This window comes from Palaemon carinicauda, chromosome 15 (assembly GCF_036898095.1).
Source record: "Palaemon carinicauda isolate YSFRI2023 chromosome 15, ASM3689809v2, whole genome shotgun sequence".
In the NCBI taxonomy this organism is placed as follows: Eukaryota; Metazoa; Arthropoda; class Malacostraca; order Decapoda; family Palaemonidae; genus Palaemon; species Palaemon carinicauda.
Genome location: NC_090739.1, coordinates 45852585 through 45870772, shown reverse-complemented (window position 1 = coordinate 45870772; position 18188 = coordinate 45852585). Strand labels below are relative to the sequence as shown.

The following is an 18188-nucleotide window of genomic DNA, read 5'->3' as shown; positions in this document are numbered from 1 at the left end:
GTGGTCTCCTCCAGATCTCCCGTTTACAGATGCGTCAAAGAGATGGTGGGGAACCTAACTCTAGAGCAGCTGACATCCATTCAATGCTCACGAGAGGACAAAATTCATAGCATCAATGTGCTAGAGTTAGAGGCATTCTATCTGGCACTTTAAAATTTTCCAGACGGTCACTCGGTTGCATGAATGAATGACAGTACAACCGTAGTGGCATACTTCAACAAAAAATGAGGCAAAGTATCACAGGCAAATGGGCAATCCACTCTGCAGTAGCCCTCTCAGCCCAATTCATTCACGGAGAAAGGAATGTCATAGTGGACATGTCGAGTGGGGAGTGTCAGATAGTTGGGCCATGAATTGCCCTTGCATAAAGCTCATGACTTTTTGAGGTTCCCTTACAGTTGACATATGTGCTTAAAGGCTCGATAGAAAGCTGCCAGTTAACTGCTCCTTAGTGCCAGACTCGGTAGCAGTACTGAAGCGCGTACTCCAACACTCGTAGGATGGCCTTGACATCGATACTTTTCTGCCATTTTGCCTTTCTGAGGAGTAATAAACCAAGTACTTTCATCAAATGACCTGAAGTTGACGTTAGTACCTTCGAAATGACCTAAAGTAAAATGGTACTTGAACCTTCTGTAGCTACTGTGACGGGCCGAGAGAGGGTTGTGAACTCAAGGGCAGGATGCAATCAACTGAGTTGTTTATTAAGGAACACTCTCCTTTATATTTAAAACCAAAAGGCAACAGGACATAACATGTTCGAGAGACAGACAATGTTATAGAGCAAAACCGGAGACATGATCATTCAGGTTCTTTTTAGTGCGAGGGAAGAGCGCAGATACAAGCATATATACAAAATAATTATGTACAATTGTGTGACACACGGTTGGTACATGGCTCCCCCCCTAAAAATGACATACTGTACATGTTAAATAGGGCGCCCTGATCTAGAGAGGCGAACTGTAGGCGGGTCATCTGGCAGAAGATAAGCAGGTTTTAGACGATCAATGGAGACCCAGTCGTCTTTGCCCCGAATGTTTAGTAGGAATGCTTTCGGACTGCGTCGGATCACAAGGAAAGGGCCCGTGTAAGGGGGCGTTAGTGGTGGCTTGCTAGTGTCGTTGCGCAGGAAGACGTGCGTTGCAGAGTGCAAGTCCGTTGGTATGTGATGCTTCGCTGGGGGCTTGTAAGTCTGGCGGCACGGAGTAAATTTTCCCACGACGTGACGTATGCGCTGGAGATCGTCGGAGGAGGTTGTAGAAGGAAAAAATTCGGCAGGGACGACCAACGGGTCGCCATACACCATTTCAGCTGCCGAGACGTCGAGGGCGTCTTTAGGAGTGGTCCTTAGTCCCAGGAGGACCCAGGGAAGCTGAGTAAACCAGTTGCGATCCTTGCAGCGGGACATCAAAGCTGCTTTGAGGGTGCGATGAAAACGTTCAACCATTCCATTGGCAGCGGGGTTGTAGGCCGTTGTCTGATGTAGGGTGATGCCCAGGAGATTCGCTAATGACGTCCACAATTGAGAGGTGAAAGTGGTTCCCCTGTCAGAAGTAATATGCTCAGGGATACCGAATCTTGAAATCCATCCAGAGAGTAAGGCAGATGTACATGAGGCGGACGTTGCAGTTTACATGGGAATGGCTTCAGGCCAACGAGTGGAGCGGTTGATGACGGTAAACAGGTAACGATGTCCTTGTGATCTGGGTAGGGGGCCTACAACGTCGACGTGAATATGTGGGAAACGACGCTGAGGTTGAGGAAAGGTGCCCACTCCTTAATCCGTGTGTCGATGTACTTTGGAAGTTTGGCAAGAAGTACAGGCGCGGACCCAATCCTTAGCATCCTTAGAAATGCCTTGCCAAATGAACTTTGCCTTCAGCAGCTGTGCAGTAGAACGGCACGAGGGATGTGAAAGGCCGTGAATGAAATCAAACACCTGTCGGCGCATGGGAGCAGGAATCCAAGGTCGAGGTCTACCAGTACTGACGTCACAGAGGAGGGTGGTGTTGGAGTCTTCGAGGGGAAAGTCTTCCCAACGGAGGGACGTGCAGGATGTCCTACAAGCTTGATACTCTGGATCCTGTCGTTGGGCTTCAGCCAGGGCGTTGTAATCCAATCCCAGTTGAACGGCAGTCAACGTGTTTCTTGACAGGGCATCGGCAACGGGATTAATTTTCCCAGGGACGTATTGAAGGGTGCAATTGTATTCAGCCACGGCGGAGAGATGTCGGCGTTGATGGGCGGACCAGGCGTCAGACTGTCGAGTGAAGGCGTGCTCCAGAGGCATGTGGTCTGTGCGAATGACGAAGGGCGTACCTTCTAAGAAATGGCGAAAGTGACGGATAGCCAAGTGCACCGCCAGCAATTCTCGATCGAAGGTAGAATAACTCGATTCTGCCTTGGACAGTTTTCTGCTGAAGAAGGCCAATGGGCGGGGCGAGCCTTTGACCACCTGCTCGAGTACTGCACCAATAGCGACGTCGCTGGCATCGGTGGAGAGAAGGAGAGGGGGGTGTGGGATAGGAAAAGTGAGAGCCGCAGCAGTTGATAGGGTCTTCTTTGCATTGCAGAAGGCTGCTTCTTGAAGGGGACCCCACTTCAGGTCCTTTGGCTTGCCCTTGAGGGAGGCGTAGAGGGGAGCAAGAGTGGCGGCAATGGCTGGCAGAAAACGGTGATAATAGTTGATCATGCCCAAGAATTCCTGCAGAGCTTTGACGGTCGAGGGCGCGGGGAAGTTCTGAATGGCTGCTACCTTCTCAGGGAGGGGATGGACTCCTTCAGGAGTGATACGGTGCCCTAAGAACGACACTTCGTTGGCGCCAAAGGTACACTTGTCGTACCGGACTACAAGGCCGTTTTGTTGCAGGCGGTCGAGCACGATGCGCAGGTGACGGAGGTGTTCCTCTTTTGAGGAGAACACAAGTATGTCGTCCACATAACATACACAGAAAGGGAGGTCCCCTAAGATGCCATCCATGAGACGTTGAAACGTTGCCCCAGCATTACGAAGGCCAAAACAGGAGTAATTGAAGGTGTATGTACCAAACGGAGTGGTGATGGCGGTCTTGGGGATGTCTTCTGGGTTCATAGGCACCTGATAATACCCCTTCAGGAGGTCGAGCGTAGAGAAAACCTTTGCTTTGTGCAGGTAGGAGGTCACGTCGGCAATGTTTGGGAGGGGGTAGTGATCCGGTTCTGTTTGCATGTTTAGGCGCCTGTAATCCCCGCACGGACGGAGGGAGCCGTCTTTCTTCAGAACGATGTGTAAGGGTGACGACCATGGGCTGGAGGCCTTTTGGCAAAGGCCCATTTCCTCCATTTCGGCGAACGTCTGTTTGGCGGCTGCCAATCGTTCCGGTGCCAGACGTCTGGGGGTCCCGTCGTCTTGATATGGTGATAAATACCGTGCTTGGCAGGAACCGTGGGCGTTTGGCGAAGTTCTGGACGGAAAACTTCCGGGTACGACGTGAGGAGGTGGGCGTAGGCATCCGTGGGTGCGCTGATGTGGAGAGCGAGGTTAGAGGGGGCGGGTTGAAGAGGTGTCGACAAGTACGAGTCTGCGTTGACCAATCGTCGGTGGGCGACATCGACCAGAAGGTGGAAATGAGAGAGGAAATCCGCACCGAGGATTGGCATTGTGACGTCAGCAACGAGAAACTTCCAATTGAATTTACCGTTTCCGAACGATAATGTGAGGTTCTCGTAACCGTAGGTGGGTATCGCAGATCCGTTGGCAGCTACCAAGCGGACATCGGCAGATGTTGACAGACTACGTCGTGCCTTGAAGAGTTTCCTTGGCAAAAGACAACAACAAGCACCCGTGTCTACCAAAAATCGCACGCCCGTTCCTGCATCCTGTAAAAAGAAAAGATTAGAAACATGGGAGGCCACCGCCACAAGCGATGGCCTACTTACACGTTTTTTGGCCACTGACAATCCTTGGCATATTTCTTTGCGGTTGCCCCGAATCTGAAGTGGTAGTAGCAAAACTGCGGCGGATGGGAGGTAGTAAGTGGCTGTAGAAGTCGTTCGTTGGGGCGCGAGCGATTGGTGGGTGGTGGGCGGCTTTGTCGCCGCTTCAGCACGTCACGGGTTAGGCGTGTATGTCCTACGGCATTCATGTCGGCTTCGGTTGACGTTGAATAGGCATCCTCGTCGTCAGGGGTGGAGGCGTTGATAGAGGTCTTGAAGTGGCTGTCCATAAGGGTCAATAAGTCCTTTATGGGTAAACTATCGACATCGGGTATGGCAGCGCGTACAGGTTCGGGTAAACGGCGTATCCAAAGGGCACGAAGTAGGTTCACCTCACGAGGAGAGCCGTCTGCGGCAGGTTGAAGGCGAGCGATACTGGTCATTTCCCTGAGGGCAAGCGAAGCCCTTTGGTCCCCCAACGGTTGTTGCGAGAGCTGAAAAAGCTTTGCTATATGGGCGGCTGGCGACGGCGAGTACTGCTGCAGAAGGTATGTTTTGAGGGCGTCATACGCTATTGGGGTGTCTCCTTGTTCACAAAGCCAGTCGGATATTTCTGGGAAGGTGTCCTCGGGTATCGCCGCGAGAACATAATCCGCTTTGGTGGTTGAGCGAGTCACGCCCCTGATACGAAACTGGACTTCTGCGTGCTGAAACCAAGCAAACGCCTCTCCGCTGGCAAACGATGAAAGTTTGAATGGAGCGGCCGCAGCACCAACTGCCGTAGAGTCCGCCATAGTACTAACGATGAAGGGGCGAGGGGGTGGGGATGGAAGGCGGTGGGAGCGAGTCGACTTCCGGGGTCACCAATGTGACGGTCCGAGAGAGGGTTGTGAACTCAAGGGCAGGATGCAATCAACTGAGTTGTTTATTGAGGAACACTCCTTTATATACAAAACCTCAAGGCAACAGGACATAACATGTTCGAGAGACAGACAATGTTACAGAGCAAAACTGGAGACATGATCATTCATGTTCTTTTTAGTGTGAGGGAAGAGCGCAGATACAAGCATAATATATTCAAAATAATTATGTACAATTGTGTGACACACGGTTGGTACACTACTAATAGAGGTTTCAAGAGAGCTTCCCCAGTGGCACAACCTGCAGAGGTTCCAAAAATCGGTATTCTTTATCTCTTCATGGGTGGAAGTTATCCAGCACCTCTTTCGTGAGAAGCTTTTCGAATGAAGTGTGAGGCATGTCTCAATTCCTCGGGAAGTTCTCCACTGATGTGTATCAAGCAAAGTGGGCCACCTTCGGTTGTTGGTACCATTGAAGGAATATTTCTCTTTTTGGGGCCTCTATTCCACTAGATTTTTTTAGCTCGCCTATGAAAGGAAAGACACCTCTCGGTATCGGCGATAGAAGGGTATCATTCCGTCTTGAGCCAGGTATTGAGGCATAGGGGAGTGGATATTTCCTCGTTTGTGGAATTATCCTTACTTGTCATAAGTTATAAGGAGTAAGTAGCAGAGCTGTCTTCCATGTGAGGTTTGACCTCCAGATTGGGACTTAACCCAAGGTGTTACAGTTTCTAAAGAGAGTTTCTAATAAACCAATGAGGCAAGCTTCGTCTAGAACCTTACCCTAATAACGGTGTTTCTACTTGCCTGGGCTTCAGTGAAGCTGCTGGTAGGGGAGTTACATGGATTCTTGTATTCATTCTCGAGGGTTTGTATTGCAAACAAATCTCAAATATAAAAGTAATTATTTTTAAATCTTAACAACCTTACATGGGCAGCCTCAGCCACCCCACAAACACTAATGCCAAAGGTCAAAGTGACGGTTGTTGCCTGTCCCTTTAGTGGGTTACCCGCCACCTAATAAGCAACGATGTTTAACTTGTTAAAAATCTAACAACCGTTTCATCTACGCCGATTGTCACACTCTTTTTCGAATGATTGAAGACATTAAGGCTTTCAAGAGGAAACTGATGACTTTCTTATTTCATGAGTCTTTTGACAGTGACGATTTAACAAAAAATGAAGTATATGATACATGAAACGTTAAATACTCTGAACGAATAAGATAAAACGACAGTGGAGGTCCTGTAGAGAGTGGGGTTCCCCAGGCTGTATGCTATACGTACTAAAACAATACTCTGAGCTGCGTGCGAGAGGGAGAGAGGGGAAGTTGTCTGTCTGAAGGCTGCAATTCTCTGTCTGTCTCTGTAAACCTGGTATCGCCTTTTTATATGAAATTCAGCTACTTCCAGAAAGTTTCTGGACTGAGGTCTGGAAGCGTGGGGGTCCGAGCAAGGCGTCGGAGTTGCCAAATATCGCTCTCCCGAACGTATACTCACACCACGCCAGACAGCTCTCTCAGTCAGTTAGCTCCGCCCAACCTTTGTCCCCGAAATAAAAAAAAAGATGACATCCTATCCCTAGGTCCTTCGTGAAGTACTGAACATGACGCAATACCTCATAAAATATAAAAGAACATTACCTAAGCCCTTGTTCATATCGTGTATGATCAAATAACATTAACAAACAGTTACATAAGACTTTGTAACAAAAATACATGAAATAAAGAGTTAATTCTTAAAAATAACGTAAATTTACATATACTAACTCGAGTAAAGAATACAATGAAATTAACAATGAAGGTCTTACGTAATTTACATATAAATCTTAAATCTACACAAGAGGAGCTCATTTTATGGGCTGGCTAACCTCTCTTCAATGCACAAATAAAATATAAATAAAATCATTAATAAACTATGGTATTTACTCTACACTAGACCGTCTTTGTAAGAATGAATATATATATATATATATATATATATATATATATATATATATATATATTATATATATATATATATATATATATATATATATATATATATATATATATATATATATATATATATATACATACAAAATTATGTGTATAAACTTCCTGTATATATACAGTTTATATGTGTTTATTTGTATTTAAATTTTCATTCGCCATTATTGGAGAAAAACTAGTTAAACTCTGGGATTGACCACTTTCGTTTTCCTGGAACGTCTTTAGGTAAAATAGCCCTTAAATATGTTTGCAAATTTCCTGGCTACTTAGAAGACTGCTTTTAATGCTTGTTTATATAATCCTGGGTCGCATATTTAAAAAGTCTATAGTACTCGGTCTGGAATTTTAACTTAAATTATTATCATGTTTTATATTTTAGCATAAGGCTTTGATTTCTTCGTCATTTTAAATTGTGGAAATCTCTTGCATTGAACTATTTTGTAACTAGAATTTTTTTCTTTTAATATTATTCATTTCAAGATAGCCTTTATTTGACCTACTTTCCGATCTTGGAGTCTTTATTTGACCTACCTGGCCATTTGCAGGCTTGCTAGCTTTCATTGACGTTCAACGTCACTACTATGATCGGTGTCATGAGGTTCCCCAAGATCTATATATCTTTACTAAAGTGTCAAAAATTTGTCGTTATAAGTTTCCCTCTCCTATCTCTGGTGACACACCAAATCTTGCAATCAAACCACTAGAACTTCATGATCTCACTCCCAACATACTCAAGCTGTATTTTCTTTTACAAGACTTCTTTTGTTACTCACAATTCTATTGTTGTTGTTCGTTTAACTTAATATGTGCCTTACCTTATTCCTTAGTCTTGATCGGCTTCTCTAATCTGAAATTAAATAGCACTGTAAAATTAGTGACAATTATCTGGTTTAATTGCATGCATCAAATTGAGTAATCTTTTTTTTACATTCACTTTTATAAGTGACCCAAGTGCTTAGTACTAATATGAAATAGTAATTTCGAATTTAACTTTTAGTCTTCCTTATGGAAATTAATAGGTCTCATATATATAAGACATGATGAATGGAAGTATAGTTTCTTGGACTTGCAATTTGAATTATTTGATAGCAATAGTTTTAGTTCTTCACTAAAAAGGTTCTCTTCTGGTGGACTCATTACTGTTTCTGTTATGTAAAAGGCCTTTCTGATCAGATGTCATCTCTTGCCTAAATTTCTTAAACATTTTTGTATTGATAATGATCTGCTTTCTTAGCCCTTCCTAGGTCCTAAGTTCTCCCCAATATGATCCATTTGTGAAATCCATAAAATTCTTTCATCCTGAAATTCTGCGAGGCACCTGCCTTGGACCTTATTGGTATGTGATATTGTAAGGAGGTTATGAAAAGGTTCGTTTTTAGTCTTGGTTTACGTTTTACATTTCATTTTTGTATCGAACGCTCTTGCTAGAAACCTGCTCTGGTCCAGCCTATCCCTAAAATTGGGGCTCGTTTTCTCATTTTTTAGTCTTCATCTATTTCTCCGTTCATGCTTATTTTTACTAATTTTCATGGCCTTTCCTTCTTAACTTTAATTGTCGGAGCCCCGAGGGGGGCGGGATCGGTTCACTATTAGCATCGTTCAAATATGGTAGATGGTATAGTAATAAATTGAGACCCCTGAACAGTATTGACTATTCATGGAATTGCTTTATTTATAGGTTTTCGTTAAGTTTATAATATTCCTATTGTTAGTGGTACTGTAGCTGTTAGGAAAGTTTACAGACAAATGAAAAAAGGTTACCTTCAACATAATTAGTGCATTTAATGAAGTATAGATCTGACAAACTATTACAACTAACTAAATATACTTTTATAAATATTTAATAGATATGAAAGGGTGAAATATTATAATGTGATGCTAATATTTTCCATTTTACTTTTTCTCGTTTGATATTGTTTTTACACTAGGCGTTAGTTTTAATAAATGACCTTATTACAAAATTCGTTGCTGTAGTATTTCTCTTATTGAATATTGAATCCTTTTGTTGCCCAGAACTCCAGCTCCTCCCCGCTATGCCGACGGCGCTGCCTATTTCGACATGGGCGAGCACACCTTGCGTGTCCCCATGACACTGCATGCGGAAAATCGCCAGCGAATCCGGTCGAGGCTGGAAGCTCGCAACGTGCCTTCAGGCAGCGTAATCCTTCTGCAGGGCGGTGAGGATACCAACCGATATTCATCGGATATGACCAATGTCTTCCGTCAGGTAAGGTGTTTCACATCATACATTTTCAAGTCTTATTTTTTTTTTTTTTTTTTTGCAAATGTTATTGGGTGAAGCATATGAATATAAAGAAATTCTTGACCACTCTTGAGAAAATAAGGAAGTTTTTTTTTTTTTTTTTTTTTTGGCCAATGTTATTGGGTGAAGCATATGAATATAAAGAAATTCTTGACCACTCTTGAGAAAATAAGGAAGTTTTTTTTTTTTTTTTTTTTTTTTGGCCAATGTTATTGGGTGAAGCATATGAATATAAAGAAATTCTTGACCACTCTTGAGAAAATAAGGAAGTTTTATTTTAATATTCGGTATTATTCATGTTGAAATTACTTCTCGACAGGACTCATTAGAATCAGGGCTTATGCAGATAAGGGAGCCTATAGATCACTTACAGATATTGTATATGTTGAATGCCACGTTTCTATAGGATAATTAAACGTCAAATTCTTTTGTATAAAAATTTACTTATGCACGTTGTCTTTATCAAGACCCTTATAGTAGGCTCATTATTATGCGAAAATTAATTGACTTGGAATTTTCTGATTATGTAATTTTCTATAAATGTAATAGAACATTTGATTTATATTATTTCTGTAATATTTTGTTACCTTTTTATGCCAGTGGCGATATTTTAATGAAGCTAATGCTTTGAAGTGCACATTGCATTTATTAGTCAAGCGTAAGTAGCTTGTTCGAGGAAAACATTAGCGTAGATTTCTTGTTATGAGGGCCGGGGAAAGAATTGGGGTGAACAAAGCGAATACATTTAGGTATATATTAAGGCATATATTTCACTAGCTCATATATTTCAGTAATAAGATTATATTCAAAATAGTCTTTTACCGTGCATCATTTCATAACTCAATACATAAATATTTTAAACAGCAAGACATCCAAACTTTCATACTATGGAAAAAAATGACCATTCATATTGTTATTTTATTTGTAAATTATTTTAAGAAATGTTTTAAAACTTTAATTAACAAGTGTACACCTAACTTACAAATTACACTTAGTCCTTTATAGTCTAATGTATGTACAGTATACCCCTATGCTTACATATTACCAAAAACAGCCCTGTTTTGCGTTTATTTGCATGCTAATTTTTTGCCCAATTTCAAGACATTCACATTATCTAACTTATGTTTATGGATATGACATACAGCAATGGGGTTCAAACGCTTCTGTGTCAGTATAGACCAAATTCTTTATTGAATTGTGCTGGGGGGGGGGTGATTGCATAGGGCATCCTCCAACACAATTGGAGGGGAGATGAATCAATCTATCACCCCAGGACCTACGATCAGTATGGAAACTATTATTATTATTATTATTATTATTATTATTATTATTATTATTATTATTATTATTATTATTATTATTATTATTATCCAAGCTACAACCCTCATTGAAAAAGCAGTATGCTATAAACCCAAGGGCTCCATCAGGAAAAAAAAAAAGCTTCGTGAGGAAAGGTAATAAGGCAATAAATAAACTACAAGAGAAGTGAACAATCAAGATTAAATATTTTAAGAACAGTAACAACATTAAAATAGATTTGTTCATATATAAACTATAAAAAGTTCCAAAATCAAAAGAAAAAGAACTAAAATATAAAAGTGTGCCCGAGTGTACCCGAGTGTACCCTCAAGCAAGAGAACTCTATCCTATAATTGTGGAAGACCATGATACAGAGGATATGGCACTACCCAAGACTAGAAAACAATTGTTTGATTTTGGAGTGTCCTCCTGCGAAAGCTGCTTATCGTAGCTAAAGTCTCTCTACTACTCTTACTAAGAGGAAAGTGACCACTGAACAATTACAGTGCAGTAGTTTACCCCTTGGGTGAATTAGAATTGTATAGTTATCTCAGTGGTGTCAGGTGTATAAGGACAGAGGAGAATGTGGAAAGAATAGAACAGACTATTCAGGTTATGTGTAGGCAAAGGAAAATTGAGCCGTAATCAGAGAGAGGGATCCAATGTAATACTTTCTGGCAAGTCAAAGGACCAAATAACTCCGTAGCGGTGTTATCTCGACTGATGGCGGGTTGGGGGATTAAGAAATGGGCGTAACGTTACAACTTCATTAGAAGTTATGAATTGAGTGAATATTTTGTAGCAAAGGTAAATGCAGAAAAGTGTAATTTACAGTTTACTCTTATTCTTTTATATTTTAATGAAGAATATCGTGGACATTAAACGGAATGAAAACATGAACGTTTTAGTTGTAGAGATGAATTGTTTGCGTGGCATGCATATTATAAGAATGATGAAAGGGGAAATAATGCTGAGGTTTATGAAATCGAACAAAAAGAGCGTAAAAAAGTGCTAGGTCGTTTTAAGATGTTTTAATCGTGTGTAAAAGTAACGAAGGACGATATTGGCAAATACAGTATAATTCGAAAGGAATGACAAGTGCTTGGCAAGTGCCATTGATGGAATAGAATACAGATTTAAAGTTAAAGGCCTTTATATCCAGGTAGAGGAAGTATTAAATTATGAATGGTACACTACTTTTCGGGGGCTGTGGAATGCTGACCAGATTGTTGTGCAGGTGTTGAGGCAGCAAGTGGGGTTTTCAGCCATGGGGCTGTTCGGCTCATCCATGATTCGAATATTAAAGTATGGATGTGGTAGTGACTGCTGTTCAGGTATTTTGCTATAGCCACCCATGGTATGGGGAATGCTTAAGGTTGATGATATATGAATGTTCGGAGAAGAATAATTATTGTATTGCATTGCATAAAGGTAAACGTGACTGTAGTCATGGAGGAATAACCCTCCTTAATAGACAAGGATTGGGTAAGGAAAGATTTTGATTGGAAAAGTAAGACTTGAAATTGAAGGATTGATAAGAGCAGAACAGTGTAAAGTCAGACTAGGAATCGTGTGCATGTGTGGATCAAGTGTGTTATAGAACAGTTGTGCGAGAAGCTAGAAAGTAAAGAGAAAGTCAGAATGTGATTATTGGATCATAGGAAAAGTCTTGGTAGAATCGATAGGAACAATGTAGAGTTGTTTATAATCTAGTAGTAGTAGTATTATCTAAGCTACTACCCTTGTTGGAAACTCAGGATGCTATAAACCCAAGGGCTCCAACAAAGAAAAATAGTCCAGCGAGGAAAGGAAATAAAGAAATAATAAACTATATATGACAGTCAATGAATATAGAATATAAAATATCCTGAGACAAGTAACAACGTTGAAATAGATGTCACATATAAACTATGATGAGAGACTTGTTCAGCCTGTTCAATATGAAAACATCCGCAGCAAGTTCGAACTTCTGAAGTGCCAATTAAGATCATTGCACAATCTGCTCATAGCTGGTATCAAGCTTCCAGAATACTGTGTAGTCTATTGAGCCTTATGATGAAGAAGGCAAGATATAGAATTAAGTGCATATCTAGTACTGTGTACAGGATGGTATAGTCTGGGAAAATCTGAATGCCAAACGTGGTCAGAATTTTTAAAAATATGAAACTTGCATAAATAAGTAAGTGAACAACGGTGCCAGAGATTAATACCCTAATCAGGAATAAGCAAATTTTTATCAAACAAATTAAGAGAAGAGCTGGCAGCTGAAGACAAGGCAGGAGAACAATATTTGAAATAAAGTAGAATGAAAGAATTAAAGTATTCCTTCAGAATGGATTAATCACCAAAAATCATAAAATTCATTCTCAATAAACCAATTGTGTGCTGTTGAAGAAGAAACAGACCTGGTGTGTTTTCATGAGTAAATTTGCAATAATCACAACTAAAATTATTAAGGAGTTATATATAGTTAAAGAAATATCATCGGTGCAGAAATTTGGATGTTAAGGAGCCACTATATTCAATCTACTTGCAATTATACTCTGATTTTGTTAAGGTTCGACTTCATGGCCAGTAATATGCACCATGCAATGATTTTAGCTATTAAGGGATCTAGCAACCCCAGATCTACAATCAGGAGATGGAATAGATGCAAAGCAACATCATCTGCATATGCAACAAGCTTGTTTTCTCGGCCAAATGACTTTGTTTATAGTATGAAAAGTAATGGGTGAAGAACACTACCCTGATGGACACGACCACATTCTTACACTCACTGTGGTGCTTCAACGACAACTCTGTAATCTATTACTTAAAATTCAACAATGATGCTAAAGACCCTACCCCCAACTGTTTGAGTTTGAAAACAAAGGGGCAGCACCAAAGTCAAGGCCAATCTTACGAACTTCTTGACCACCATTATGGATTTCTTGGAAATGATAAGAAGGGCATTACATGCTCCAAGATCTTTGAGAAAGCCAAATTGCGAACTTGGGAAGAGGTAATTACCCTCAGTATACCTATTTAGACGTTTTGTAAAAATACGGTCAAAAGCTTGATATAATATTTGAGATAGGGTGGTAGTAATTAGTGGTTGCTATTAATGAAGCTTTGTTTAGAATATGTAGACCGAAGAATGACTAGTTCAGTGTAAATGTGGGGCTGGATGGAAGATTGTGAAGATTATACAGTGTTGATGAAGGTAATCAGGACACTGCTGATTTTGGTAAAAGTTACAAGTGTGTTCGCAAGAGAAGAAAACAGTAAATGTGAGCAAAAGTAAGCCCCGGAGGGGAACAGGTAACTTGGAATATAGAGGCGAAGCAAGAAAGATAGAAAGGTCTGAGGAAGAGATTGTCACTGCTGCCCTACCAAAGGGTAGTATATAATGTGATTATTGACCCGATTCTTCTTTCTAAAAGTGAAGTGTGGATGTTCAATTTGATTGGAAGAAAAATGTGTGAAGTTGTTGATATGGACTGCTCAGTAGTATATATGTGTAGTGATGATAATTGCAAGATTGAAATGTGGATATGCGTAGAAGGGACGGTTAAAAGGGTAGTTTACGGCAAAAGGATTTATAAATGTGTATTGAGATGTATTGTTTGTGTGGAAAGAAGGTAATTGGGAATTGTTATGATAGAGAGGAGGGGAAGACTGAGAAAGCGTTGCCTAGATGTCGATTGAAACTCCGAAAAAGAAGGGCCGTATAGACCAGGCCACTATTTACAAATGTTGAAGTTACGTGAGTTTTCCGTAGTACATTCTCTCTCTCTCTCTCTCTCTCTCTCTCTCTCTCTCTCTCTCTCTCTCTCTCTCTCTCTCTCTCTCTCTCTCAAATAAGCCAGACGCACGCACTCAATGTCAAAATTTCACTCCAGCATAGCCGATTCCATTGTTTTGATCGTAATGGTATTGTTTTATCTTACTAAATATTACAATACGTATTATGATAATTAAGGTAGAATGTCAGCAACTTTATAGAATTAAGATAAAGTTGGGTTTCCTCAAGAGTGCCAAGGTTGTTGTGTGACGAAGACTATTTAGTTTTCGATAAATTTCACTTACTTTTTTTTTTCTTTTTTTAAATAGTACGGTAGTGGAAACGCTCTCCTATTTATATTTCTGCATTGTTGGTAATGAACTGCTTTTTTTTTTCCAAATTTTATAATCGACATTCCCCATCTCCTGTCTCAACATTGCGTGCTATGAGTTAACGAAAAAACAGAACAACAGGCGAAGCAGAAACTGTAGACGGTTTCAAAGACTCGTTATTCAATTACACACACATTTATACATGTATTATGTATATGTATGTATGTATGTATATATATATACACACATATATATATATATATATATATATATATATATATGTGTGTGTGTGTGTGTGTGTGTGTGTGGGTGTGGGTTTGTATTATGTATATGTATATATATATATATATATATATATATATATATATATAATCATATATGTGTGTGTATTATATATATATATATATATATATATATATATATATATATATATATATATAACATATATAACATTAATGAGAGAGAGAGAGAGAGAGAGAGAGAGAGAGAGAGAGAGAGAGAGAGAGAGAGAGAGAGAGAGAGAGAGAGTTGGTGATGCCTGAAGTACTAGCTGCACCATCATTATATTTAGTGGCATGTTGTTTCTTAATTATACATTGTATAGCCCTCCATGAAGGCCTCTGGGTCTGGGTTTCTTAGAGAAAGTCACGTATCGTTAAGCAGCTTGTTATCCTTGAAATACGCTGGACTTACCAGGCTCATCGTTCAGTGCTTTTATATGGTGTCATTGCCTGTATAATCATGAACGTTATTTTTCCTGCCAAAAGTTAATGAAAGCTTTTGAAGGTGTTAGGTAATCTCAAGGGGTCATCTTGTTACCATGTCGTGCTTTTATTCATCAATAGATTTATTGTGCTTGTATCATACTGCATTTTTTTAACTAGCTGGGATTGTGTAGTTCATGGGAATTCTTTAAATTGGCACTGGATTACTTGGGGTCACGAGTTGTCTGCTGTTTGGAGATCTGGGAGAAAAGCCGAGTGCATCTGTCCAGACTAGTCTGGAATAATTTTTCAAAAGTTGATTGTTAACTGCTGTCTTCAATATATTTATATGTATGGAACTATGGAATCCTGGATGGGTTTTCTTGGTGGGGATAATATTTTACCTTTCTTTTTGTTTGATGTTTGCGAGTTTGGTTTGTTGTGTGTGTTACTATTGCCGGATAGTTTTTATAAGTAATGAATTTGAAATGACTAAGGGTATATTCATATCGTCATACTTTGCTTTAAAAAAGTATCGTCATGCAGTTAATAAACTTAAGATGTACTGTACAGTATATCTGCTTAAAGGAGTGTTATATAACTAAGGGTTTTGAAGTAAGACAGTGAGGTGAACCTTCCAACACCGAAAAGTATTTTAAGCTGTTGAGATGCAAGTATTCAAGTTCTTGAAATTTCTAATACATCCATTTTTCAGAATTAATTACTGATGTGCAAATTATTATATTTGTAGATACTATTCAATGTGTAATAAAGACAATAGAAGTTAGAAATGGGATTCTGTGACTCAGTCACACGAAAAGATCAGCGCCTGGTCGGCAACCGTGATTTAAGATTTTAAGGCACACAAGGGAGCTGTCAGGGCGAAGGCTGTCGAACTCGTTTACATTTCCTTCTCGGAAAATTGATGAAAGCGAAACTTGTGAAGTTGAAAGTTGACATCTAGAAGAAGAGGAGGAGATTTTAAGTGCTGTTGCTGTTCTAGCAATTGTTTGACCTCAAGGTTAGGAGGGGGCTTTGAATTATCCAATTCTGTATCCGCTTCCGGAGAAACACGATTCTTAATATTGAATCGTTCGTTCGTTTCAGATTGTTATACTTTAAGTGAAACGCGGCATTTTGTTATATTAAAGGAGCAGTGGAATGCATTGTTTTTGGTTTGGAAAGAATCATGTTGGTGTTTTGTTCGCTCACGTGTGTGTGTGGGGGGGGGGGGGGAATCGATCGTAAATTTGCTTAGGAATCAAAGGTCACTAGTGAAGTTTATATTGGATGTTTTTTTGCTGACAACTTTAAGGCCAACTAAACGGAGGAAAATATTAAGAACCGTATTTATGTTAATATCATCACTTTGTGATCCGGATGAGAGACTTGAGAATTTTCTCAAGAGGGATTAAGCCTCGGTGTGATTGTTGGTCTTAGGCATGATCCTGGTCTTACCGTAATATATTTTCCTTTTTCCTTTTGAAGGCCATTCCATGGGGTTAGGGAAATCTTTTCACACTATTTTGGCTTTATAATTTTTTTCGGAATAATTTTGTCCATCTATATTCTAATCATTTATCTTATCTATCTTAACATTATATATATATATATATATATATATATATATATATATATATATATATATATATATATATATATATATATATATATATATATATATAGTATATGTATGTACAGTATATAATGTTTAAGAATATTTGTGTTTCTATATGTAGTATGTATGTCTAAAGCATGGATATAAGTATATGTATATATATATTATTACATGTATATATATATATATGTATATATATATATATATATAATATATATATATGATAAATTTTGCATATTTAGACGTGATTTTCATATTCCAAAAAGCCATATATTTCTTATACATTAATGTCTTGATTCTCTGCCCTGATCCCGAGGTCGTTAAGAGAATCCAGACATTTATGTATCAAAATTATATGACTTGTAAATATGTATACTGTATATATATATATATATATATATATATATATATATATTGTATATATATGAATATATATATATATGAATATATATATATATATATATATATGTATGTGTATATATATACATATATATATATATATATATATATATATATATATATATATATATATATACATATATATATATATATATATATATACATATACATATATATAATATTCGTTTTAATTATGCAGTTGATGCTTCTCTGGTTGCATTGTTTACAACTCAAGATTGATGAGTTAAGTTGCTGACTCTTTTAATATTAATGTATTGTATAAATTATGGGGATTAAAGTTTAACCCTAATATCTTGAAGTATTGTTGTTGGTAGGCCTAGTACAAGGGGCCCCTTGCAAGATATTTTCATTCCTAATGTTTTTTAACTTGAAAAAAAAAAATCAAGATCTTGAGATATTTACCAATAGAAAATTATTTTTATGCTTTCCTTGCTAGAATAGTTTTCCTTGTTTTTTTGATTTTCCCAAAATACGCTGCCCACTGCGCAACTCCTGATATGTTAATTCCCAGACCTACAGAAAGAGTATTCTGTTAGTCTTTGTTAATTCTATCAAATCTTCTTATTAGGTTTAGTACCATGAACTTTTGCAGTTGTTCAAGTTGCAACCAAAATAATCTTGTAATTGAATTGTTGGGTCCGGAAGTTCAAAATTGGTGCCAGTGCGTTAGAGTGAGCATGACACATTTCATAGTTTGCTGTATATACTTTTTGTGGTGCTTAAACTTTTTTTTCTTTTTTTTTTTCTTTTACTGTCCTGCTACACGTATTTCTCGTTTATACTCAAACATACAGCATTATGTGCAGATAATATACATTAAACGCTAAAAACTCGGAGATATAAAATCAAATATATTGTAGATTTGAATAATTTTAGACGTTAGTTAAAGTACGGTATCAGTTGTTTGGTAGATGTTACACGATAGGTTTGACAAAACCAAAATCAACAAGATTTTAGCAATCAACTGTCGTCTCAGATGATGAAGTAGTATTTTTTTTTTTCTATTGGTGCGGAAAAAGTA

The 18188-nt window shown here is 38.8% G+C and overlaps 1 protein-coding gene across 2 annotated transcripts in view; it reads left to right on the top strand.

The window, feature by feature from the left end:
* Dip-C (dipeptidase C) overlaps nucleotides 1–18188 on the top strand; it is a 935347-nt gene that overhangs the window by 9341 nt on the left and 907818 nt on the right. For both annotated transcript variants that reach the window (XM_068388375.1, XM_068388374.1), the window contains exon 2: nucleotides 8782–8995. In XM_068388375.1, coding sequence (XP_068244476.1) covers nucleotides 8782–8995 — 214 coding nt within the window. The remainder of the gene's footprint in view (nucleotides 1–8781; nucleotides 8996–18188) is intronic.